The sequence below is a fragment of the Styela clava genome, chromosome 5, assembly GCF_964204865.1.
Source record: "Styela clava chromosome 5, kaStyClav1.hap1.2, whole genome shotgun sequence".
Lineage (NCBI taxonomy): Eukaryota > Metazoa > Chordata > Ascidiacea > Stolidobranchia > Styelidae > Styela > Styela clava.
The window spans coordinates 2255467-2282003 of NC_135254.1; the positions used below are offsets into that span (position 1 = coordinate 2255467).

At 36.1% G+C, this 26537-nt stretch overlaps 1 protein-coding gene across 2 annotated transcripts; it reads left to right on the forward strand.

The window, feature by feature from the left end:
* The first annotated feature begins 2835 nt into the window (after positions 1 to 2835).
* Positions 2836 to 15395, forward strand: LOC120344935 (uncharacterized). 2 transcript variants are annotated; one of them, XM_039414275.2, is made up of 10 exons: positions 2836 to 3053; positions 5127 to 5233; positions 5675 to 5781; positions 6266 to 6364; positions 8351 to 8514; positions 9451 to 9576; positions 10560 to 10682; positions 11264 to 11410; positions 13253 to 13621; positions 14514 to 15395. In XM_039414275.2, the coding sequence occupies exons 1-10, from the start codon at positions 2967 to 2969 to the stop codon at positions 14649 to 14651; spliced, it is 1467 nt and encodes a 488-aa protein (XP_039270209.2). In that variant the 5' UTR covers positions 2836 to 2966; the 3' UTR covers positions 14652 to 15395. The 2 variants fall into 2 exon arrangements, with proteins under 2 accessions (XP_039270209.2, XP_039270210.2); XM_039414276.2 differs by lacking the exon at positions 11264 to 11410 and having other exon boundaries at positions 2841 to 3053.
* Positions 15396 to 26537: the final 11142 nt, after the last annotated feature.

Below are 26537 nucleotides of genomic sequence, written 5' to 3' on the forward strand. Positions count from 1 at the left end.
AACCTCCAGCAATGGTTTCCGATTTGTGGTATTGATGATCGTACTGTTTCAAAATGAGGGTTTTGCAATCACTCTTATACTCACTCACTAATCACTTTGAATTGAAACGATATCCCACAAGTCAACCTTCAAAACACTACACAAGATTGAGCTTCTAGATTAACACACTGGTCTGAAGTGCGCGGGCAACATTTTGAACATCTACGATTGTTATATAACATATGCCTTTGAAATACTTTTTCTGTTTTTCTAGCGACCGCCCTGTGGGTGTCTTCTAATGTGGGGGCTGTCTCGGAATCGGAGAACAGTGTCGTGCTGTATTAGGTATTTAAGTATACATTACACTGTATTAAGATGGTCAGTAATAACCAATTGATATATCTTACCATGTTTTTCTATGCCACATAGTGCATACAGTGTAAAATCAATGAAATCTGGCAATATTGCAATATCTGAATGTTGGAATCCAATAATCAATAAAATAAAAGCCAAACTTCAGTAATAAATATTCCAATATGTATCAGTATACTCTATGCACGCTTCACCTTTCAGAATATATTTTCTATACGTACACATATTCGTGTAATGTCACAGGTCTTAAGTCAGATTAGACGAAAAGTACTGTATATCTTTGCATATAAGCTGACACCCTAAAATGGCCTTGAAACGGTGAATTCATAAAACTTCGCATATAAGCTGACCCTACAATTGTAACATAGTAAATGGTTGCAGAAAAAAACGATAACCATTATTGTTATATTTTACTTTTATCGATAATGATAAGAAGGGTTTCCCAATCCTCCAAATTCATCCTTCATATCACTGACACACTCCCCAAAGACATCCAGTCAAGAGTTATGCATGTAAAAGCCATACGTATAGGCCAAATTTTAGGCCAACGCAATCAGAACTAGAGTGGAAGTGGTGACTCCTCTACAGCCCATGGGCCGGGGCCACGACCCATCGAAGTGAGCCTAGCCCATCAGGCTATGGGCCGCGGCCCATCAAGTTGTGTAAAGGGACTATTCACATGGCTAACACAGACAGTCCCCGAACTCATAATAGAACTATAAAAAATCTGAACAAAATTTTGTCCTAACCCTAACCTGGTACACATACTACAGGAGTATATTTTTTTTGGTTCGAATATTGACAACTTTGTAAAAATAGAAAATTTTGGTAAGATGATTGGATTTTCCCTGATGGGGCCGCAGCCCATAGCTTGATGGGCCATGGCCCACGTGGCCGAATTAGATGAGCTGTGGCCCCAGCAGTAGAATTATGCATTATGAGCCGACTCCTTAGTTTGGCAACTGTTTTTTGTAGTTTCAAACTTGGCTTATATGCGAGGATATATATGTGGTAATCACTTTTATTTTATGCCACAAAAAGACATTGACTATGTAGTACATATTTTGGGTAAAGGGAAGTAAAACAATGTAAGGTAAGGTAAAACAATGTCTGAATAACGCCAAAAAAATAGGTGATGGGATATTTATTCCCGCCAGACAGAATTTTTTAAAAAAACACAAAAATTCTACATCACAGCATCATATTTTTGTTTGGTATTATTTAAACAGTCACTGCGTTCATTTTACATCCTATTTTTGGGGTCTCGCGAAATAGAACCCCACAAGTAGGCTACTTCTTGTTTTCCTAACGCTAACCAGACTACGTTATCCAAAAATTATTTCAGTACGACTTCACAATCACATCATCGAGCTTGTCAAATACATAATATTCGAATGACAGAGTCAGGTGGGGGTTAAGAATGACATATGCAAAAATTTATTTGGGTGATTCTGTGATTATTGAAACAATACGCCGATTACCTAGACTCTATTTTTGCGCGATGTTCTGGAATTTGTTTGAAACATCCTTCCTAAATTTTTATTTTGTGCGTTTGTCTAGAATATTGCCATTATTAAATGCAGAGTTCAAAAATAAATTACTCATCTCATCTAAAATCAAATAACAGACAGAGTATAAGAGAAAAACATACCAGATCTCCATCAGGCCCGCTCACTAGACTGTGATTCACTAAACTAAATTGCAAATTAATTTAATAGCCAACACATTAATCATGTGACACGCAATAACATTTGGTACTTCAGCTTACAGGCTTAAGTATTGGTACGGTACTGGCTTAGGCGGCCTATTAAATTATTCAATCAAAAACCACTTTTAATACATGTGTAATAAATATAACGTTTCCGGTACATTCGGAAAACCTGCCTTTGAAACGAATACCGTGCGAAATCCTATCTCAAAATAAAGTACGGTAATGTAATAGCAGTCACTAAAAGTAACAAGGCGATAACGTTACGTGTTCCAACGAAAAATTCCTAACAATAGGATGTCAGAAGCAGTTGCCAGATATTTCATCAAAATAGCTGTTTTTATACCATTTGGATCGTTTTTTATTTACAATTTGGGCAAAGTAACCAAAATGAAACAGAAACATAAGGATATTACCGTAAGCAATACCGTATCTTTAGCCGGAATGGATGGGACAATCGTAAAATATCATTGGGTCTGTTTGACATCTGCAACTTCCCAATAGCTAGAATAAAACTTGTGAATTTGCCGAATTTGTATTATAACTATGTTATATAAATGTTATAATTCATAAAAAATAATTAAGCTATATTTTTATACAAGTGAGTTATTTATTGTTTGATTTTTTTGAGGTTTTCATAAATACAAATATGATTTACCAAAGATTAACGATAGTATATGAAAGAGCTTTAACAAATCTGGTAACACTCATATGCAAACAACATCCTGGATTGCGAGTACACCTAGCGGAGTTTCAAAGTTACAAGTTCTGTGCTCATACTGGCGCTACAGTGTTGCAAATCCTGCAAAAAAAATTCTAAATTAATTTTCGCTGGACAGAACGAGCTTTCTTCCTGTTACTGTTTGCTGAAAATGTGACTTTCAGTGCGAAGCTTGTGAAAGACAATATGGCTAAAGATGTATCTCAAGGAGAAACTAAAGCCGACGACAAGAAGGTGTCCAAGAAACGAGAGAAAAATGTAATTCCCACTAAGGTGACGGCAAATTTTGTAATCTTAGCGTACTGGGTCTCGTGAAGTACGGTAAAAGCCGTATGATAACTTCTTAAATTTGTAAATAGGCTAGCTCCAAACACAAATATGGTGTGAAAATGAATGATTTAAATGCTTAACAGGGATGGCCAATACCGAATATTTCACTATTTCGAATACATTCGAAATTATTATTTTCGAATATGAAATTTCGAATACATTCAAATATAAATTCAACTAAATAGCATATTTTAGGGCATGAATCAATTGCAAACAATAAAAATGGAATAACTGTTATCTACAACCTTCCTATTTACCAGACATTTTATGTCCGCAGATTGCCTGATATTTTAGAATAGTATTGCTTTTCAAATTTCAGTAAGTACAAAACTTCGAATCAAGAATTAATTATAATGGGTAGTTTTCCACACATTTTATGTCCACAGATTACTGTGATATTTTAATATATATTCGATAGTAATGCTTCTATTTTTTCGTAAGTTGACACATCACGGATTATGTTAAACAGAATTAAATTAAAATGGCAAGGCATTTTAATTGCTGGTATCTAAATACTTTGCGCAACAGAAAATGATCCTAGTAAACAGTCGATACTTCTTACTATCATTATCAAAATCGGTTGCCAAAAAGCGAAAAAAATGAATAAACTATATTTCCTAATAATTCCGACCAATTTATTGGGAGTTGTAACAATTGTGACTTTAAATAATTTTAAATTTTTTGACGTGAAAGAAATCAATGTATAAATTAGAAGCCTTGCCGGTTAAGAGTGACAATGCCAATCGTGCAACAGTATGAGGCGCACGCTCGCACAGAATATCACAAACAATTAAAGTGCCGATTCTATTTCATCATGATTACAATACAGCAATACGTTATGCTAAAAATTGTTCGAAGATTTCACTTAGAAGTGAAACACCTCGCTGACGGCGAAGAGTGGCTACTATTCGAAAATCAGCCAAAAATGTATTCGAATACTTTGATATTCGAATGTTTTCGAATATTCGATTCGTTTTGGACATCCCTGTGCTTAACTAACGCAAAACCAAAATTGGATGTGAAAGGACAACCTAAATTTTCATTTTTTCAAATAAGAGTGACAGCATGCTTAGTTAAAAGTTGAGTATGTTTGATTTGAACTAAACACGTGCTGTTAGGTGTTATTTAAACAGTTACTTAGTGTGTACTTCACTAGACCTGCATACTGTAGTATAAATAAGTTTATACCGATTTTCTTTAGCAATGCAGGGCAAAACAAATTAATATACTCGCTTTTTTCTCTTCTGATCTTACCATATCTCGGTGATTGTCTGTGTGTGTGCGTCCGTGCTTAAATTAGATTTATTACCTTTGGGTGAGCGAACACGTACCACTTCCTTCATCAATACCTTTTCGTCTAAAATTTATACGTTTCAAACCTTACTAGAGGTTTTGTTTGCTTTCCCAATTCTATAATCAGTTTTATTCATTTTGTTTACTTTATCAATTACCTTATCGTCTTTTATGCTGATTATGGAGTCAAAATAAACTTATACTTATATGATAATCAAGAACGAATGAAAAATGTGGGAAAATTCACCCAATTGACCAGAAATTAAACAACAACAAACAAAGTGAAACATATTTCCCATTTATTTTCATTGTCACAGGTGATATTGCACAATTAGTAATTGAAAATCATATGTCTCAAACCTTATTTGGAATTTTCCTTAATATCTGTCATGTGTAGTTAGTTGCCTTATGCATTGGAATTTATCCCTAATTTTATTTTCCATTTTGTGAATTTAATTTTAAATTATAGAATACCCTACCCTAATACTGTAATATTTAGTCATCTGAAATTGTGAATCTTAAACATAATAGCTTGAAAGGGGGGGAGTTGACTTTGATGACCGTATGGTCGTATCACTGCCTCCTGTCTATACCAAACTAATTCATTACTTATTGTTATTTTTATTATTACGGTGACTGTTATTTTATTTCAGTAGACGAAAAAATGAATCTCTCTCTCTGTACTTTTCAATTTTTAAAAAAATCATTTTATCTATGTTACAGCTAATCATTAGGAGATTGCCACCGGCTCTGACAAAGGATGAATTACTTGAAATAATTTCTCCACTCCCACCTCATGATTATTTCCGATATGTCTCTGGAGATAAAACGTGAGTTAGTCAGTATTTTTTGTACCAAGATCCATAACCTGCTAGCTGCTAGTTAATGGTTGATACATCGCGGCGGTGTGGGTTATCGTGCTAAGCGTTAGGAATACGCTCGCAACCGCATCACGGATTACTCAACATGGGTTTGTAGGTTTGAATCCCATGTGGGGATGGTCATGTGCGAGAGGATTGCTGAACTCCTCGCCGTCGTTGGGTGGTTCACGTAACCGCTGGTCGGTTACGGCTTCCTCCACCACCAAGTCCATGCTTCCGAAAAACAAAATAACCAACTAATCCCATACCCGACTTGGAATGGTAAACGGAGAGAGGCCGTGGTTCGCTATATGGTTACGTCATCTTACCGGGTTTCTTCCTCTCTCACGGGATAAATATGTAATTCCTATCAACTCAAACTTGTTTAAGCGTACGACTGTTTCTCTTTAGATTGGCCCCTGATCATTTCTGCAGAGCGTACATTAATTTTACTTCTGCTGATGATATCATGACATTCAGAGACAAAGTGGACGGCTTTGAATTCACTGATTCAAAAGGTATTCACATATTGCTCTTGACTTTTCAGTGTTCGCATTAAACAAACGTTGGGTCTCTTGTAGTTCTGTACTTCAAGTAGCATAACGTTTTTATCATATTTCAATTTTAACCCTCACCTGACTACACCATTCAAAAATTACGTCACCACGACGGCACAATCATGTCATAGAGTTTGCCAAAGTATACCTACGATCTGAAGATGGTGGACATCGAACGCATTATGTGTACCAGGTTAGGGTTAGGCCATAATTTCAGGTACAAATACTACGAGAGTACCTTGGCTAGTCCCCGAACTCCTAATATAACTAAGATAAGGAAAATTGGATTAAGTTATGGCCTAACCTGGTACACATACTACGTTCCTGTTTTCGTCATCTTGGTACGCATACTTCAGGCGCACTCCAGTGGTAGCCCATATCTTGTTTATTGTTACTATAACAACGCCTTCTCGAAGCCCAGCAATGTAAAAATTTTATCTTTCAGGAAATTCTCAACCCTGTGTGTTGGAATACGCTCCATTTCAGAAAAATCCAAGAAAAGTTAAGAAGAGAGAAGACGCAAAGTGTGGCACAATAGACGAAGGTGGACTTTTATGTTTTTATACTCAGAACATACCTCGATTAAAAAAAATACGTAAACGCTGGCACACGACGGTACTCCCGTAGTATGTGTACCAGGTTAGGGTTAGGCCATAAGTCGTTTTCTCTGAATCGGCAAAACAAAGGGTCATGAATAGGGCTGGGCATTTTCGAATATCTTGTGATTTCAGAATCGGATCGGATAATTTTTTCGAATCGAATCTCGAATACTTGAAAATATATAATTGTAAGCGACTTTATTATAGTCATTGGTCCTCTCAACAAATGAATTACTGAAGACATAGAATAAATCACTCAGATAGATAACTGAGCGTTCACACAGAATAACAAACACGTTTTATAAATAACTCACAACAGAAAATAGTCATAAGTTAGAATTTCGTTGAAAAACTACGACTTCAATGAAAAACTAGAGCTGCGTGCAGCTTTAACAGGCTTCCCGCGTGAAAAAAAACCGAAGACGCGTTTTGCTCACTGGAGCGTGAAAGCGTGGTCAGTCATGCATAAAATTTGCATTTTATTGCTAGCTGAGAACTTCTGCACATTTGAGGTGAATTTCAAGTTTGTAGGACCAATTTGAAAAAATAATAATAATAATAATAATAAAACACAGGAATACAATAGGTTCCCCGCTGACAAGCAGCGGGAAGCCTAATAAATTGGGGAATTCACCTCGACCATTAGCGGAAAGATAAACACAAGATGGGGGCGATTCGAAATTTAGCTCTGAACCGTTTCGAATAATTTACTATTCGATTCGAATATTCGATTTGAAATGCCCAGGACTAGTCATGAATCAATCACTTTATCTCGTGGTTGCCGTTTTCTTTTTGAAGTATTGATATCAGGAATAAACAGGGAGTGCTTCATTGCACTGGCCACATTTTTAATAGGATCAAGACAAATAACAGCTGGCAGTACAAAGTCAATTAAACAATCTTGATTGGCAGACACTTCGGCGGTGTTGAATACATTATAAAATATGTAAATAGTAAATATAAAACTGAGATATGAAGATTACAAAAATCATGTTTGAGAAGACTAGTGCGGAAAAAAAACGACCCCAGGAAGAAATAAAAAAAGCATTGCGTCCAATAAGACGCTCCTCCCCCAAATCAGGCCAAAAAATGGGTCTAGAAAAGCGACTTAATAGCCGGGAAAATACGGTATACATTTCCTTGCTAATTTTTTACACCTTGAATGAGGGGTTAGAATTTGTAATGGGTAGCCTGCGGTGCCAACATAGTTTAGTCTGACCTATTAATCCAGTGGTCCCAAAAGTTGATTGGCCGGTGGCCAAAATTAAAAGTGGACGGACATTCGCTGGTCGGGAGAGGGAAGCGCCTGTAAAATGTTGGTACTGGTGCGTATAATTACGATACAGCTATTATAATTACGATACAATTGAGATACGAGTATAATTGAATTGTCACGAATATACACGTGCTTAAACTGTGATAATGACGTAACTATTGTCGGTATCTACAACACCAATAGAAAGAATATCGGTCAGAGACCGAAGACTTATCGATCGAAAGTTAGGGGATCCCCCAAAACAGCACTCTCACTCCATAGTGACACCTGTGTCCCATCACTAATTAAATAATAACTCGCTAATTATACGACATAATTCATCCGAAATCAATAGGCTTCTGGTACGACATATGATGAATGCACATGGGCAATATCTGGAGCAGATTCAATCTCGCTTTCGTGAGATATTGCGTGCATCTAACAAACAGACAGACAAATATCAACATACTCACCGGTTAAAATCGATGAGTAACAAAGTATCAAACTATTTCACTTAATTTCGGCGGGCCATATTAAATCGTTACGCAGGCCGTATCTGGCATGCGGGCCGCGGTTTATTAATCACAGATTTAATCGCTTGGTCATATAGCCAAAAGAAGAGAATAGAAATCTTAAATTTACTTCTAGAAAATAACAATAAATATACATTTTCTAGATCCAGACTATAAAGCATTCCTTGAATCTCTTGAAGCAGAAGAAGAGAAAACAGTGATTGACCTGGAAAAATATTTAGAAGAATTGGAAAAAAAAGAACAAAAAAATAAAGTGGTTGAAACTCCGCTGACTGCGTTTCTAAAACAAAAGAGAGAGGAGAGAAAGGTTTAAATTTTAAAATGAGATTTTGAGTAATTTGCTTTAGTGGTAGGGGGTTTCCCAACCTTTTTTCCCCAGCGCCCCAAATTTTTTGAAAAAGGTTTTGAAAAATCTCGCAACCCAAGGATATGCTCGGATACTAAACGGCATGGCCAAATAGATGTTGCCAATTTTTTACGTTTTGTATATTTCACAATTACTACTGAGCAACACTTCAATTCAAAATAAACATGTTTACTAAGAAACTAGAATTCGGTTGGAAACCGAAGACTTATCGATCGAAGGTTAGGGGATCCCCAAAACAGCGCTCTTACTCCATAGTGACACTGTATCACTAATTAATTAATAACTCGCTAATTATACTACATAATCCATCCAAAATCAATAGGCTTCTGGTCCGAGCTATGATGAATGCACATGCTAAATCTGCAGCAGATCCAATCTCACTTTTGTGAGATATCGCGTTCATCTAACACACAGACATACAGACAAATACCTATCAACATACTTACCGATCGAGATCGATAAGTTATAAACTGAATAACTTTGAATTCTTTGTTTGAAACGAAGAGAGGATTGTCAGGCTTGGGGTCACGACCCATGGGTTAAGAAACACTGATTTCAGCTATGTTGTTATTGCGAATGTTACCAAGTAATGGCATTTGACATGGCCCCTCATGGGAGCAGCGTTCTCTGGCTCACACCATGGGCCCAGTTTGAAAAACGCGTTCCACAAGGTGTCCGAAAAAAATTGCTAGGTTTTATAGTAATAACAATTGTATGTTTAAATAAATTATCTTGTATGATAAATAAGAACTACAAGTACAATAAGAACTATTAATAAACAAAGACCAAAGAAATTTTTAATTGTAATTACTATGAAATTGGACAAAAATTTTTGGACACTCTGTATTGATTGGTCATTTTTTCTATCTTGAACAGAGAATTCGGGAGGAACGCCGTCGAGTCGAACAAGAACGCAGGAAAAAGAGGGATGATGAAAGAAGAAAACGGGATTTGGAAAGAAAGAAAAAACTGGATAGTGAAAGATTGAGAAGAAAGAAAGAGGTTTCTGGAGAAATTGAACTTTAGTGCAACACTAGACTAAAACTTTTGGGTGCAATCATGCACAAACAGAAATTCAAGTGTTAAATGAATTTTTCTGTTTCAAGAAATTCATAAATTAAAGATGATACATTTCAATTTATTATTTTCGCACCTAAAATACCCTATAGAAAACAAAATTTATATATATATATATATATATATATATTCAGTAAAAATCATGAAAACCGCCTAAAAAGCCTGCAAAAACGACGAAAAAAACTATTTATTTACTGAAATCTGAAACCAGAGTGAGGCAGGATGGTTGTGACTTTATAGTGATTGACGACTGATCGAAAAGTATAATTCTCTCGGAGTGGAATTCCCTTAAACTCTTTTTAAATCATTTAAAATTTCCTGTAGCATTGTAAACGTTGTTCGACACGAAACGTGTTTTCAGACATAGAATTCATAAAATCGACTACCTGAATTAGCTTCAGTCTTGATATGGGTGCTGCAAGCATGAAGTGCAAATTTCTTGATTTGGGTCACGCTGTATACAAATAGCACTCTCTAACTTTGACATGGGCAGACTACGACACGCGACCAAATCTGGCCCATTGGGTAATTCAATCTGGCCCGCCTGATGCCATAAATTTCTGCTTTTGTTAACATCCCCATAATGCTCTGTTAACATTTTTTTTGTTCATAGTTTACAAATTCTTACCATTTTGTTCATGAAATGTGACTTTTATGTCACACTTACAATGGCCGGCCAGTCTTGGTGGGCATAATTTTGGACCTCTTGAAGTATGCGCACCAAGATGGCGCACAATCTGAACATAGTATGTGTACCAGGTTAGGGTTATCAGGTTGTGCGACATCTTGGTGCACATACTTCAGGAACGCCCAATTTTTGGCCCCTTGTCTAAAAACCTTGCCCACCCATTGACTCTTTGTTTTGTCACAGACAGGGTGACCACTAGTTACCCTCCTTTCATTTCTAGGACGAGAAAAAGTCTTTCAGCAAGAAAGATACAGAAGGAAAGAAAGAAAAGGATGAATTGGACGATGAGTCAAAGAAAACAGAAGGAACACAAGGAAAAGGAGACGCCAAATTACTGAATAAGGTCGGAAAGTACATTTTGCTGCTACTGTATAACATTTTTTAATATGACGCATTTGTAAGTTTTTCCTTGAACAAGAGTCTACGCAGGTATCCACAAATAGGTAAAGAGTTACAATAATTAAAAACTATTAACTTTTCGGTGCTCCCGAAGTATGCGAACCAAGATGGCGGACATCGGAACGTAACAGGTTAGGGTTAGGCGATAATTTTTTTCCAATTTTCCTTATTTTAGTCCTATTATCAGTTCGAAGACTAGCCAAGAGCCTCCCGTAGTATTTATACCTAAAATTATGGCCTAACCCTAACCTAGTACACATATTACATTCCGATGTCCGCCATCTTGGTTCGCATACTTCGGGAGCTCCAACTTTTCAATGTTGGAATCCAAATTCAGGGGGGGGGGGGGTTATGGGGTCGAGGACCGGACCCCCCTTCCTATTTCGTCAAGTTTTGCGCTGACTATAAGCTACAAATAACAGATAGTAAGGCAAAAAAACATGTTGAAAATTTGTCTACATCCCCCCTCGTGGGGAATACCCCTTCGTTTGAAAACCACTGCTCTAATTACTGTTATATTAACAGAAAAGTTCATGTTCGAGAGAGAGTCTGACTATCGGGGGTATTTTTAGTCACCTGGAGTTAGAACAGCAGTGGTTGAGCGAGAAACAAAATCAAGAAAGTAAAAAAGATGTTTGGAAAGAGAAAGAAAAGGAAATTCAGGCTTTATTGGTAGGCTTGGTAGAACAGGGTTTCCCAAACTTTTTGGGTCACGTACCCCTTGTTTGTGAACCTTTTTTTTTAAGAACCCCGTTTTTTACTGCATTCGTTTCTGTGCCAAACCAACGAGTAAGGATAATGTTTCATTTACAACATGACAACATCAAGGTCGCCTCACACATGTAGGTCGTTGCAAAATGCAATTAAATTTTAATTGCCTTTTCTGACAGCAGACAACAGACAGTATATTCGTCCGCAACGCTCAACAAAAACGATGCAAGGGCTCAATCATTAAAGATCGATTGGACTCTTTTCATAACGTTGCAGACCCCCCGTGCAGTTGTCACGTAGCCCCAGAGGCCTGCGGACCCCAGTTTTGGAAACCCTGTAGTAGAGGGATTAGTTTTCTTATTTATCTGAGAAGAGGAAAGTTGATAGGACGGCTTAATCATATGGCCAACCTATCCAGGTTGTCAGTTGTTAGTTTAGGTCTGTGGTTATCATGATTAGAGGACGCCGTAACTTAGCATTGAGGAAGAGGAAAGTCGATAAGACAGCTTAACCATAGTGCCAGGTATGGGATTAGCCAGTTATTTGTTTTGGATGCGTGGACTTGATGGTGGAAAAGCCTTAACTGGCCAGCGGTTATGTGGCCAGCACTCTACGGTTGCGAGGAGTCAAGCAATCCTGTCACATATATTTATCTGCCACAGTAGTCAAACCTGCAAACCTTTACAGGTTATCAAAAGTGCGGTGGTAAGCGTATTCCTAGCGCTTAGCAAGTTTATTACTGTGCCAACAAGGATAGAATTTGTATATAAATCTCAGGAAGAGGAAAGTTATGAGATGGCCCAATCATTCATTGATTTACGACTTTTATTCGGTTCCCAGTCCTGCTTAATAAGCAAATTTTAAGCAGAGATAGTTTTTATTACCAATGCGCTCTCTATTTTTTTTTATTCATTTTTTTTCGGTTATGCGTCGATGTCTAAAATTAGCTAAAAAAATTATCTTATTGGACTGAAAAAATGACTTGGGAATGCTAGCATTTTCGGTTAAAATTTATCAACTTTGATAAGTTTCAACTTTACATAAAGTGTTATAAAAAGTGTTTTATGGATTAAAAAATTGATCAAAATCAGCTTATAAGAGAGAAAATACGATAACACTTGTCAGTCCTAGTATTCCTGGTTAAAATTTTCCAACCTTGCTATGCCCTCGTTCCATGGTATGTTTTAATTTTACTATTAACCGCTAGTTCACCTCTGTTCAATGTTAATAATCTTCTTTTATGTTTTTTTTGTGGAAAGGGTTGCAGGATAAATAAACAAAAAAGTTGATTGAAAAAGATCGCTCTATATTAGTGTTTGCCAACCTTTAATGGCTTGTAGCCCCTTTCCGAAGGCTTCAATTTCGGCTTCAGGCTTCAGATCTTAGCTCTAATTTACAGTCTTATTTTGATTGGTAGATTCCAAATCCGATAATTTTCGAACAAAGTGAAAACACTATGTGAAATAATCTTATCAAGCAATGGAACTAGGAAAAACGAGAAGTTTTCTTGTAAAAGAAAAATGAAATCAGTTTTGCGCTTAGCATTGTGCCCCCCCCCCCAACTGCTCTGTGGCCCCCTTGGTGGGCAATGGGCCCCCAGTTGGGAATTGCTGCTCTATGTTTTAGTTTGTGTAGAGTTTTGGGTGCTTCGGAAGTATTCGTACCAAGATGACGCACAACCTGAACAACCCTAACTTGGTACACATACTATGTTCAGGTTGTGCGCCATCTTGGTACAAATACTTCAGTAGCACTTCAGTTTTGTATCAGATAAAATTTGAAAAAAACGACTCTTTTTTTCAGGGTAAATTTGAAGCAAGTGCAAAAGTGGCCCCAAGGTTGTCTGATACAAAACCAAAGAAGTCTGAGCCCCCAGTTCGTCGTGGACCCATTGGGTCAAAACCCCCTAAAGATTCGACAACAGAAAACGGGGATAAAGAACGCAGTCGAGATTCTTACAACGATCGATACAAGGACACACGAGGGGGCTATGATCGAGGAGGAGGGTACAGTAGTAGCAGACCAATGAGCTCTCGAGGGAGGGGACGGTCGATGTCATCAAGGGAATTCCCCCCAAGAAAATGGGAGAAAAAAGATGACCCTCCCCCTCGTTCAAAAAATAAATCATGGACGGAAAGTCAAGATAAAAAGACAGATAAAACGAAATCGAAAGTACGTATTTTAACTTTAATCTTAAATTCTTTTTTGAGCGCTCCAGAAGTGTGTGTACCAATATGGAGGTAACTAATTTTGTTCGCCTACTTTACCTAAAGTTGTGTAAAGGGACTGAAACCTATGGGCTAACACAGACATTGGCTAACTTGCAATGGAACTAAAATAAGGAAAATTGGAATAAAATTATGCCCTAACTCTAACTTGGTACACATACTATGGGATTACACTTTTTTGAGCAGTCACTTTTTCTGGCGTTGTTTACTGAGCTTTAGGATGTATTACACTGGAGTCCAGCGGAGTAGTCAGGATTTTTCAAAAGGAAGGGTCTGACTGGAGACCTGAAAAATGTGACTTTTCAAGATTCTTGGGAGCTAAAAAGCGCTTCAAGCTACTAAAATTTTGCTACGCGAAGTTGCTGAGCGGTGCTTTTATATTCGACCCTCAAACTGGCAACACCCCTGCTCGCAAACCCAGGAGAACTTCTCTGTAGCCCCAATGCGGCCCCATTTTTAAATTGATTAAAAAATAAGTGTAGTCAAATCTGTAGTGATATTGCATATTTTATGTTGATTTAATTCAATGCCTGAGTTCATGACCTTTCATGCAGTTATTATCTCGCTCTGGCCTGCCCCTAGTGTATACTATGTATCTTGTTTTCTGGTTCATGAAGCAAACACAGTACTCTGGAATATCGAGTTTATTTTGGATAATATTCTACACTCCGGTATAGAAATCAAGGGTAGAAATATTATTACAAAATCCATTCGGAATGGCAAAGTCAAATTTCGGGCCTAGAAACTTTCACCCAACACTGATTTGTTTTGTCACAATCAGTTGTCAACGGTAAAGGGTGATTATTTATTCAAAGTTCAATCATTTCTTTTATCAGAGACCAGATCGGGAAATCTACAGACCTGGTAGTGCTCGATCAAGCACGTCGTTACAGTCGAGTGCATCTGAGACTCCACCACGGACTCATAAATATAGTGAACAGCGGAGCAAGTCAAGACAAGAAGACGAAAAGTAAAGAGTTGACGATGATTCATGAATTGAACGAAATCACTGAAATTCTTAAAATTGTACCTAATTCCTCAAAGCACTGTTGAGAATTTATTTTGTTGAGACCAAAATGAAATTTTGTTGGCAACAGAGCCGGCCTTTGTCTATTGTGTGTCGCCCTATGCATAACAGATAGCGCATGGCTCGATAGGGAAAAAGATAATAATTAAAAATTGAGATTTTGTAATAAAAATGATTAAAAAATATTTGAAATTTAGGCATAAACCAATTTCAGGATTTATTCTTGTTTTTCTTGGCCCATTTTTGCCCTAACAAAAATTCTGTGGCCCGTCAACTTTATCATGCGGAGAAAAAACTACGAGAAGAAAAAATCATCCTGCAAAAATGGGCAATTTCACATTAATAATTGGAATAAAAATTTCCACTAAGTAGCAGAAAACAGCATCATCATCATCAAACATCTCCAAATGTGGGTGCCATATTGTTTTTTAAAAATCAGAGTCAGCATTTTGGAATTAGTGAGAGCTGGAATTTCATGCTCCTGAAATTGTATCAAATATTGTCGTACACAAGAGACTTCTCGCGAAAATTTAGTTTTCACAGATTCTTATAATAGTCTGAATATTTGAATGAAATTTGTGTGAGAATTTCTCCACATTCTGGTTTAACTTGGCTACAATTTTTTTCGATGTTGAGCAGAATATATATTTTGAGTTTGATTTGCCGAAATATAATTGAAAAATTCAATGTGTTGATTTCGGAGGTCATATGCTTAATTTTATCCGAAGCTGAAGTAGGATCGTTATGCTTGCTGAAGTTGAACAAATTTTAAAAAGGTTCTTGGTAAAGCTCCAGAAGGGTCAATCTGACGGTGATTCCTCTCTTTTTCATGAAATTCCTGATTTTGTGACTCTCTGTTCCTATCTCAATATGCAAAAAACGGCGTTCCCGAAGTATGTGCACCAAGATGGCGCACAAACTGAACTCTAACCTGGTACACATACTATTGTCAGGTTGTGCGCCATCGCCTTCGGGAGGACCATAAAACTGCCTCTTTTATTCAATATTTCATAGAATTTTAGCTAATGTGATCGCAATCTAATACAATTGTGATAGTCGTACTCCCACTTTTGCCTAATTCATAATGTGTGCATAGAAAAGTCTTAGTTTTCATAAATATCCGAAGAAAAATAGTAATATCAATCCAAAAATTCTTGGTTGGATAAGTTTACAACTCTGTTTGATCGGATTCAGATAATTTATTTTCGTCGTGCATGCAAGTCGCACATATAACCATCCAACAAAGAGGATTCACATTACTGAAAAGAACGTAACTAGTTTAAATTAACATGTTTACCCCATTTCTACGCTTTGATTGCGTTTGAGACACTTTCAGAATGGAATATTATACTTATAACGACATTCGTTATTTAACGAAACCACAGACTTCCGGGCGGTTCAATGAATTGTTTTGATGTTGCCAGATGATGTAAAAATAACAGCAGTAATAAAGCAATTAAATTGATAATGAGAATGAACACTCAAGATGTTAGGTATACCTAAATACAAAATATACTTCATGCAATTGCTTCAAAAGTAAAATATAATACTATAACAAATTTATGTTCAAATATTAGTCGAAGACTAATATAAAATATGGATAATCTGGCAAGGCATTGAAATTTAATCAGCTGAAAGTGGGAGTCCTGCAGATTCACTTTCGGTTTTAACTTGTCGGTTGTCCTCGACATAAAACGGTTAAAAATACCCATACGGTCATATGGGAGTAGACTACGGGTAAGTGGACTTGATAAATTTTTATTTTACTATTATTGGAAAAGTTATAGCAGGCTAGCCGATATGGTGTTGTGGTGTCAGTAACGTACCGATATCTGGCTTTTGGTTAAGTTACCAAAGTTAAGGTTAGCCACAGACAGATAGAAAGAGAGAGTGTCGTGATGCAAACACCGAACCGGTAACTGCTTAAATACCACTAAACACAAATGTGGTGTGAAAATAAATGATGTAAGTTCTAAAATAATGCCAAACAAAAATGTGATGTGAAAATACAAGAGTACCGTACGAACCAAATTTTCATTTTTTTTATAAAAATAAAAGTCTGTCTTGCGCAAATACAGTCTGACAGTACGATACGTTAAATGCATGGGACGCGAAAACTCTACTCACGAGAGAACAGATAAGTCGTCCACCTTTTCGACGTCGACGTTTTAAAAATTTCACATCACAATTTTGTCAAGCGTTATTTAAGCAGTTTACGGCATTTACTTCACTAGACTCGATAGAGATTTATTTTTTGTCAACCAAAAAACGAGCAAATAATAAATGCTCAACATACGCAAAGATATTCGGCACTGTAGTTGCACAGTGTGGGATGTGATTTACGTCAGGGTAGTCAAAGGTTGCGAGATGTGGATGTTGGATTTGGCGGGCCGCAGAATCTCTTTAGGTCTCATGGGCCGCAGTCGGAGAAAACCCAGAAGCGTTGAAAAATTCACTAGTTTCCTTACTCTATCTATATTAAAGGATGAGAGTTTATTGTTCTAATCAGCCTACTGATTACTGTGGTATTTTCTGTATCTTTTCTCGTGTTTGGTTTTGTAATGTTGCTTCAAATTATATTCTTTCAAGACAGATATTATTTGAAAATACTTCAGACACTGTGGTTTGTTGTGGTCAAGGAAAGACGTTTTCTCTCAGTTTTCCTTGTCACCTTTATTTTGACATTGTATGGTGTATTGTTATATTTGACTAATTTTATAACTCGCAACTTGTATGTATGTATGTTTATTCGTCTCGTAAAAGCAAAATAAAAGAATTAGTAATTATCAATACTGAAGACTGGATGTATGCACAAGACCATACTGGCCTAAAACACGAATGTGCGGCATACACCCCTTTTGATATGTATAAATTATAATAAGGTAAATCAAATATGTATAATATGGTGCTTTATACAGGCAGTTGTGCAAGGAGGGTGGGTTGGTGTGGTAACAGAGGTAAGAGTGGAGTATACAAAACTGTTTGTACAAAAGAGTTTGTATAACAAGACAATATATATAAATAGAGACACAACACAACATGAAACCCACTGCATGTGAATATAGTAATTACTATAAGTACAATACCATTGAGTCATTGAGTGATACCACATACTATAAAAGGGGGGAATGGTCAAGTTTAAAGGGTGTGGTATGCACACTTCAGGGGTGATTGTGTTATAAGTAGTCTATGGCTGTTCTGGCAAAAATGTGACCCTACAAGTTTTGGTGAGAAGGATGAGTGATATTGTCAAAAAGTTCTTCTTAGTTGGGATGAAAAGCGCGACTCATATCACCCGCTGTATGCACAAGACAATTCATTTCCCTTGTATCGATCACAGGACCTTTTCCCATATTCCCATTCCATATTCTTGGTTTTATATACAAAAACACTCCCCAAGTGCTTCACAAATGAGGGGCGTCAGGCACGATGGAAGATGCGTCATATCACACCATGCTCTTCTCGATAATAATCTGAATTAATTGTGGCCGTCACGTTACCAAAAGTGGCCTTTTTGCTCAAAACTCTCGAATGCCATGGTAGATTATTTTTTCTCGAGGAATTCAACGATGATGTTTTCAGATTGCGCTTACATGTAGGCTTTTGGCGCAATTTCATTTTACTGTATTTTTACCATTATTGAGGGACAACAATGTCCAGACGCTTTCCAGAGGATGGGTGTCTGATCATCAGTAAAATGGGTTTCTCTGAAACAAGAATAATGTCACTCGATCTGTATGCTGTACTGTAATAGAAAATAACCCAAATACGAAATAATCGACTTTCTTGGATTCTTCATTTTTAATTTGTGTGTATTATGGAGTTTTTAAACTTCTTTAGCTGGCGCAAATAACGATGAAAAATTAAAGCACAGAGTTTTTTAATATTGACGATTGATATCTTTGTCAACATGTTTTTCTTTAGTTCTATGAATAACTGAAAAGTTTTCGGGTCTGAACAAGCACACGCTGTAAGTGCTTAAATAACATCAAACAATAATACGATATAAAAATACTGCCCAAATTTTTATCTCTTTCAAATCAAAGTCAGTCTTGTGGTTGTAGTTTTCAACGTTTTTGTGGAGCGAAACCCCAATGAAGCATCCCAGGGGCTCAAAGAATCCTTATATAATAGTTAGGGGTGTGGCAGCGATGGCTCGTGCCATAAGCGCCGCCGTTGAACAGGGGCAAAAAATGGAAAAAACCTGTCAGCAGTTAAGAAATTAAAGGAACTCTTAAAGTGGTATTACTTTCATCATTTCATTTTTCACATGAAATATTTAGAGTTCCCATTTGATTTTCCACAACTTTGCCATGCGAATTTTCTGTCAATATATCAATACAATATACATAGTACAACATAATATTTTTCACATTTTTATGATTCTGCATATATTAATTTTATGTGCTGACAGAAATTAAAAGCTAAAAACAATAAAGATTTGTTACAATTGACCCGCGAAATCTTGTTTAAATCTTATTCACTGCCGAAAGCATAATATTAACGGGTAAGGGATTAATAAGTGCGCTGTGACTTTTCAATCTTGTTGTTAAAGTGCCGCAGGCTGGAAAAGTTTGGGAACCCCTGGCCTAACCTAATAGGTAGGGCTGGGAATTTCAGCTAAAACACTTTATCCATTAACCGAGTAAAATTTAACGCTTGACTCTGTTGAGACATTTGGCGTAATATAAGATCTAGGATTGTTTATGAAAAGTAATTGTGAGCTAATCATTTTTTCGGAGATGTCATAGCACACAAAAAAACGAATCCCACAGAGCTAAGAGGAATATTTGAAATAAATAAAAGTAACTGCCTTCTAGAAAAAATTCCATCTTCAACTACTGAAAATTTTGAATAAATTGGTCCAGTAATCAAAGAGAAAAGCGACTTTTAAGTTTTGCACTACCGGTAGGTGTCCAAAAACAATCGTTATGTCCACTAAGTGTCCAATAATCAATTATTTATTTATAACTATTCCTTTGCTGACCAGTCACTCTTTTTGTCTTTATATAATGAATCATATAAGCTTATATCAGTCATTCTATGTAATTTATTGCTGATGTATCATCGCACTGTCAGCAAGATTCCTATTATTTTAAATGCAATTTGTGCTGGCTGTCAAAGCTTAACAACGGCATTTTTAGACTGGCAAATCTAATTTCAATTATAGTGAGGAAAAATACAGAAATATGTATTTATTTGTGTGATCCTAATGCTACTTTTTTTATTCTAATCTATTTGGAAAGGCTAATTAAATGTCACTCTTTTAATTTGACGCATATTCACATTTTTTCCGCTTTGAATAAGGCTTTGTATAAGCTTCTTTTGATATCTAATAATGTGTGAGGATTTACTATCTTTGGAAGTACTGGAATCCTGGTTTGTATCGACTACCCAATATATTACGTCACTACGACATCACAATCACGTCATAGGGCTTGCCAAATGTACGTACGATCGCCCGAAACGGCATCGGCTAAGAGAAACTGATTAATGTCATCGATCTCTCTCATATTGGGATCGCAGCGACGAGAAAACAAGAGAAATAACTGTTCGATTTCGGGTGCTTGCCTGCGCGTCTTGGATGACAGTTCGTATAGTTTGAAGGGCTTTATTACATCACTGTGACGTAATTTTTGGATGGCGTAGTCAGGTGGGGGTTAGGATTGACACGTGAAAAATTTGTTGTGCTACGCCCACCAGAAGTATGTTAGGTGCGAAACTACATGAGACCCTTTTTTCAGAAGGTAGGGGAAAGTGGAGATGGTATGGGCGACCTAACTTTGTCAAGCTATTTTGTTTCTATCCTTCGAACAGAATAACCATTCTTACACTCACTGAATTTTTGATAAAACAGTAACCGCTTCCAGCATTGTTTTGGGGTTTTCAGAACCAGTTTTGGTGAATTTGTACACGAAATGCCATATATATAAATAAAAATTAGAACTTCCTGAAGTATGCGCACCAAGATGGCGCACAAACTGAACTCAGGTTGTGTACCAGGTTAGGGTTCGGGTTGTGCGACATCTTGGTGCGCATACTTCAGGAGTACTGAAAATTATCATGTGAGGTATGGGCTAGGGTAGAGGTGGGCAATTTACGGCCCACTTGTGTCTGCTGGAATCACGACTATAGTTTTTAGGGATATAAATTTTTGTTGAAAATAACGTCATAATGACCCCAATTGTTACATTGTGCTTCTTGTTATTATATACCGATGAACGTTAGCCTAGCTGTTGGACTAACTTTTAAAAATAAAAGGTTTTTTATTCATAGTTTTCCATATTGAGTTCCGAGTATTTAACCCAGAAACCAAGTCAAATATCTGTAACTGACCCTCACTGAAAAGTAATTGACCGGGCTAGGGGGTGTGAAGTATGGGCCACCATTCAGAAGGTACGCTATTTGGAATTGTAATTTATTTTAGTCATTCAACATAGAATCATTAGAATATAGACTACACTAATTGAAAATCAATTAAGTGAATTATGATACCAATCAATTTGTATTGATGACAATTGCCTAATTAATCATTACACAATTACATTTTATGCAATACCTCGTTTATGGTAAGTTATGTCCAATTCAAGTATATATTTTGTGAGAAATACCAAGATAAAAATTGTCTAAAATTTGGTAAATTCATATAATGTTTTGTGAGATTTTTTTTATTTGGTTTTATAATATACTGCAAAAATAATATGAACTAATCTCTCTACGAATTACAGAATATTAACCATCTACTCATGACTGTTTCGATTCCGCAATATTATCAAATAACACAAAGCACCAATTACAGATTATTAACCAACCGTGCATGACCAGTTCAATTCTGTAATATTCGAATATAACATAAATCAATTAAAATTAACATTTGAAAGTCTTATACTGGTTTTTAATCAATATCCAATCTGGTAATTTAAAAATATCAATGAATTCCCATTTGGGATTTATTCGGTAAAAAAAGTAGGAGACATGCTGTACAATTTACGGAATATTGACAACACAAGATTGACTGTTTTAATTCCGCAATCGTATAAAACAACAAAAAAAACTTGATTGAGACTTGCTGTACGAATTGGAGAATATTAACCATTTATGTGTGACAGTTTCAATTCTGTTATGATATAAAATAACATTAGGCAAGTTAATCTCAGCTATATGAATTACGGAATATTACGAATTCATTAGTGACTGTATTAATTCCGTAAAATAACATAAAACGAGATTGAGATTTGCCGTAGGACGGAATATAACAACTGAGGCATGACTGTTTTAATTGACTGTAGAAGCACGACTGTTGAATAGCTTAATTTATTCGTTCAGGTGTGACTGAATTCCGTAATATTGTAAAATAACACAAAGCACAGATTTTGCTTGTTTTCACTATGTGTCATTGCATGAATATCATCATGGTACACTTTTACAACATGGCGGCGTTATGCATGCTATGATATATTATTATGCCTAACATGCACATGAATTGCTAGTCATGAAATCTAGAAAACAATTTTATATAAAAAAGGGCTTAGGTCGTAATTTTATTCCAATTTTTCTTATTTTAGTTCTGTTACGAGTTCTAGGACTGTCTGTTAGCCAAGTGAATATACCTCCTGCCCATGGGTTTCAGTCTCTTTATACAACTTGATGTAAAGTTGACGAAAAAAAATTAGTCACCTCAATATTGGTACACACACTTCTGGAGCACCATTTTATGTTTATGATGAAATTCTGTTAAGTTCTTTTATTCATCTTTGTTTGATTTTATATTCTAACTGACAATTCCCTGTAGGTATATCAGCCCTTATTCTCACATCTATCAAATTTCAGTCAATCGGGATGAATTTAGGTCACACTTTGATATCTTTGCATTTCTATTTTTAGTTGTTTCACGGTCCAGAGATTTATCTGTGTGTGAACTGTTTGTCCTGATATTGTGGTATAAATCAGGTTTCTGTGGAACCAACCAACTACTTATTCTTCTTCATGCGTTTGCGCTGGTGTATCTTTTTAGCAAGGATACTGTAACAAGAATAAAGATGACTATACTGTGTGAAGGGTATAATACCCTAGATTAGTGGTGGGCAAGGTAACGACGGGCCATTAATTTTGCCCACCTGTAAGTTGTAAGGGCCCTGTAAGTTTGGCGTAAAAAGTTACATTTTATGAACAGTATTTACAGTGTTACAAAAGCAAATGTGAAAAAACAATGAGCCTCGTGCTAAAACTAAATTTAATCGTAATCTCAACAAATTCCTGGAGCTTTTTTTTTTTAGCTAAAACATCAAAATTTGGTTTTGGTTTGGTTGTGGCAGCATCAGGCGGGCTAGACTGAATTGCATGTCCTTTCTTCATATATACTTCCTACTTTAAAGAGATATAAGTCAGTTGCCACAAGCATGTTTGAATGAGATTGTTTTAATTAGGAAAAACAATCTCTTTCCAAAATAGCAAGTACATTTGTTAGCTTTCATTAGATCAGTGGTCTGCAACCTTTTTTCAGTGACGGACCGGTAGAGCCTGACCAAAATTTTGGCGGACCACCTTTATACAAACTAACTAATCTAATTAATTATATGAATTAGACAATTTTGTTTGATAATACATTCAAAAACAAAGGTGATACTATTCACGTAACATGTTTTTATTACGTTCACCCTACTTAGATATTTCGCTTTTATAGTTTTAGTAGTCAATTTTGAAAACCCGACCTCGCATAAAGATAACAATGCTATTGCATTGTACGTTTTTTATGTCACCTTTCTGCGGACCGGTAGTAACCTATCCGCGGACCGGCGATGGGCCGCGGCCCGGTGGTTCCGACCACTGCATTAGATCATAGTTTAACTTCTTCAGACAAAACAAGATATAACTTAGCAAGTATAACTTAGTGAATATATTTGCTATTTCGTGGAAAGAGATTATGCTATTCCTAATTATTTTATGCGAACTTATCTTACTCTGTACACAAAGGAATATATTTGCTTTAATATGCAGCAAGACTCTTGAATCTCTTAGAATAATATGGTAATGCTGGTATCAGTGATAGAGCCATAGTGATAGTATAGTGAGGGAGCCCCACCCCATAAAATGTGAGAAAAGCTTCATACATACCAATTTTTGTAGCTTGAAACGTTTTTCAGGCCCTAGCTGTTTCGGTCTAAAGCCACATTGACCCGAAATTTTCTTTGGAAATTTCTGGGCCTCGCTACGCCTTTGGCTGGTATTACTAGTTTTATATTTGGATTTAAATCGGAGGTCTGACTTCCGAGCTGAGACTATGATAAATATTTTAGAGTGTGTTTGGAATGGATATTTCATTTTTTTGAAAGCACTCTGATCAAGTATCTTTTCTCCTGTATAATTTTTCAGGCATAAGACGTCATAATCCTATCTATGATGTTGGTAATCTATGGATTAAAAACTTTAATCAGGAAATAGATAAGAAGATTATGCTGATTAGCATTGCTTAATTAGAACCAATGTTTTTCTAATATTTTGAAAATATTTTTTATGTAGTAAGGAGTTGGTTAGGACGAGGAAATGAATTTTATTTTCTTTTGGAGAGAGGAAACCTGATAATGTAGCTTGATAATATGAAAAACCATGCTTTTTTGTTGGGTCACCAGTTTATATGGGAATAGTTAACTAGTTATTTGTTCATCATTCACAGATTTTGTATTAAATTTCAGGGATAATTATGAATAGCTTATTGTGCTTCTGTACAATCTGTGACTAACAGGATTAGCGGCGTTTCCAAGGAGGGTGGCCCCGCCTTTTAAAATGTAAAAAAAATTATTCTTCTGTACCATACATTGCAATTTCTTATAGCTTGAAACCCTTTCTAGACGCTAACTCTTCAAAGCTCACATCTTCCAGCTCCCGCACACTAGCTACAGGTATAACTCTGTAGTTAGAAATTTTGAAAGTTCTTTGCTACGCCATTAAGCAGGAAATTTTGAAAGTTCTTTGCTACGCCATTAAGCAGGAAATTTTGAAAGTTCTTTGCTACGCCATTAAGCAGGAAATTTTGAAAGTTCTTTGCTACGCCATTAAGCAGGAAATTTTGAAAGTTCTTTGCTACGCCATTAAGCAGGAAATTTTGAAAGTTCTTTGCTACGCCATTAAGCAGGAAATTTTGAAAGTTCTTTGCTACGCCATTAAGCAGGAAATTTTGAAAGTTCTTTGCTACGCCATTAAGCAGGAAATTTTGTGTACGAAGGGTGTACAGTCTAAGTTAGGGATTCTAAACTCTAATATAATAAATTATAAATATTGAAGCGGAGACAACAATGCAAACGCAGCGTACATGAAATATAAAATGTTATTTACGCAAAGAACTGACATGAGCACATTGTTACATCATGAATTATATAGATAATGCGGTCACATGTCTGGGTTGGTGATTTCGGCTGCCATGCACTTCGTTCGATTTACGTTGAACATTATTCCTGTTGACGCTAAGGTTGTCAATCAAATTTAAAACTTGCGGTCCCTAGCCTATTAGATTGCATCATGATATTGCAGTACAATATGTGCTCAAAATTTATTGTTTATTCGAGCCTTAAATAAACATTGGTATTTGTAAGGTAGGCCTATACAAAGTTCTTGAAAAATTGTAAAAGGTATACCACGATAAAAAGGTTCAAGAACAATGATATAGCTAACCAAGTGAAACTAAGTATTCTGAATTAAAAATAATTCAATTATTATAAATACATTTTAATTTGTGTATGTCCACTGTTTAATTATTATCAATTAAAAAATGATCTATATTGTGTGTTGAGGCTATTTGTGTATTAGAAATAGTTAATAAGTTTGTAGTAGTTGTCCCTGGCTTATACTCAAGCTCAAGTGGAAAACTACATTAATCACTATATCTTCATGTAGATCTAAAATTACATAAAATATAAAAAGCCATTGTTTTCTCTGTGTTGTTTGTTACCGGTTTATTACTTATCGATCTTAAGATCTGTAAGTATATTGATAGGTATTTGTATGTATGTGTGTCTGTTAGATGAACGCGATATCTCGCGAACGCGTGGTTGAATCTGCTCCAAATTTTGCATGTGCATGCATCATACCTCGGACCAGAAGCCTATAGATTTTGGGTTAATTATGTCGTATAATCAGCGAGTTATTAACTAATTACCGATCTAAGATCGATAAGTCTTCGGTCTCCGACCGATATTCTCGTTTACTTTTTGATCTGATTGTTGGGCGTCTCAAAACCTCCTATTTCCAAATGTAAATATTTTCCAGAAGTCAAATATTTTTTATAGTGAATATAATGAAATTTGATTCGAAATTTTTTTAGACATAATTCACTGCTCATGTGAGTTAGGAGTTACTGGGCTTTTTTTGTTATGACCAACAGAAACAGTAAGTACATTTAAGTGGCCACTCAACTGGACATTATCCATCATTGAAGAGGTTCATTATTGTTATATTTAGTATTTTATCAATGAAGAGATGTCAACATTGACAAATTAGGCTTAGTGTTCAATACAGCCTATTTTGAATTTTTGACTTCTTATGTTTTTGCATCTGCATTCTGTTCAGATTTTTTCACAGTCTGAATAATTTATGATGTTCCTTTTTGCAGTAATAGAAAAGGTACTCCCGTAGTATTTGTACCAGGTTAGGGTTAGGCCATAATTTTATTCCAATTTTCGTTATTTTAGTTCTATTAAGAGTTCGGGGAATGTCTGTGTTAGCCAAGTGAATATACCCCTGTCCATAGGTTTCAGTCCATTTGCACAACTTGATGTAAAGTAGACGAACAAAATTAGTTACCATATTGGAACACATACTTCTGGAGCGCCATAAAAAA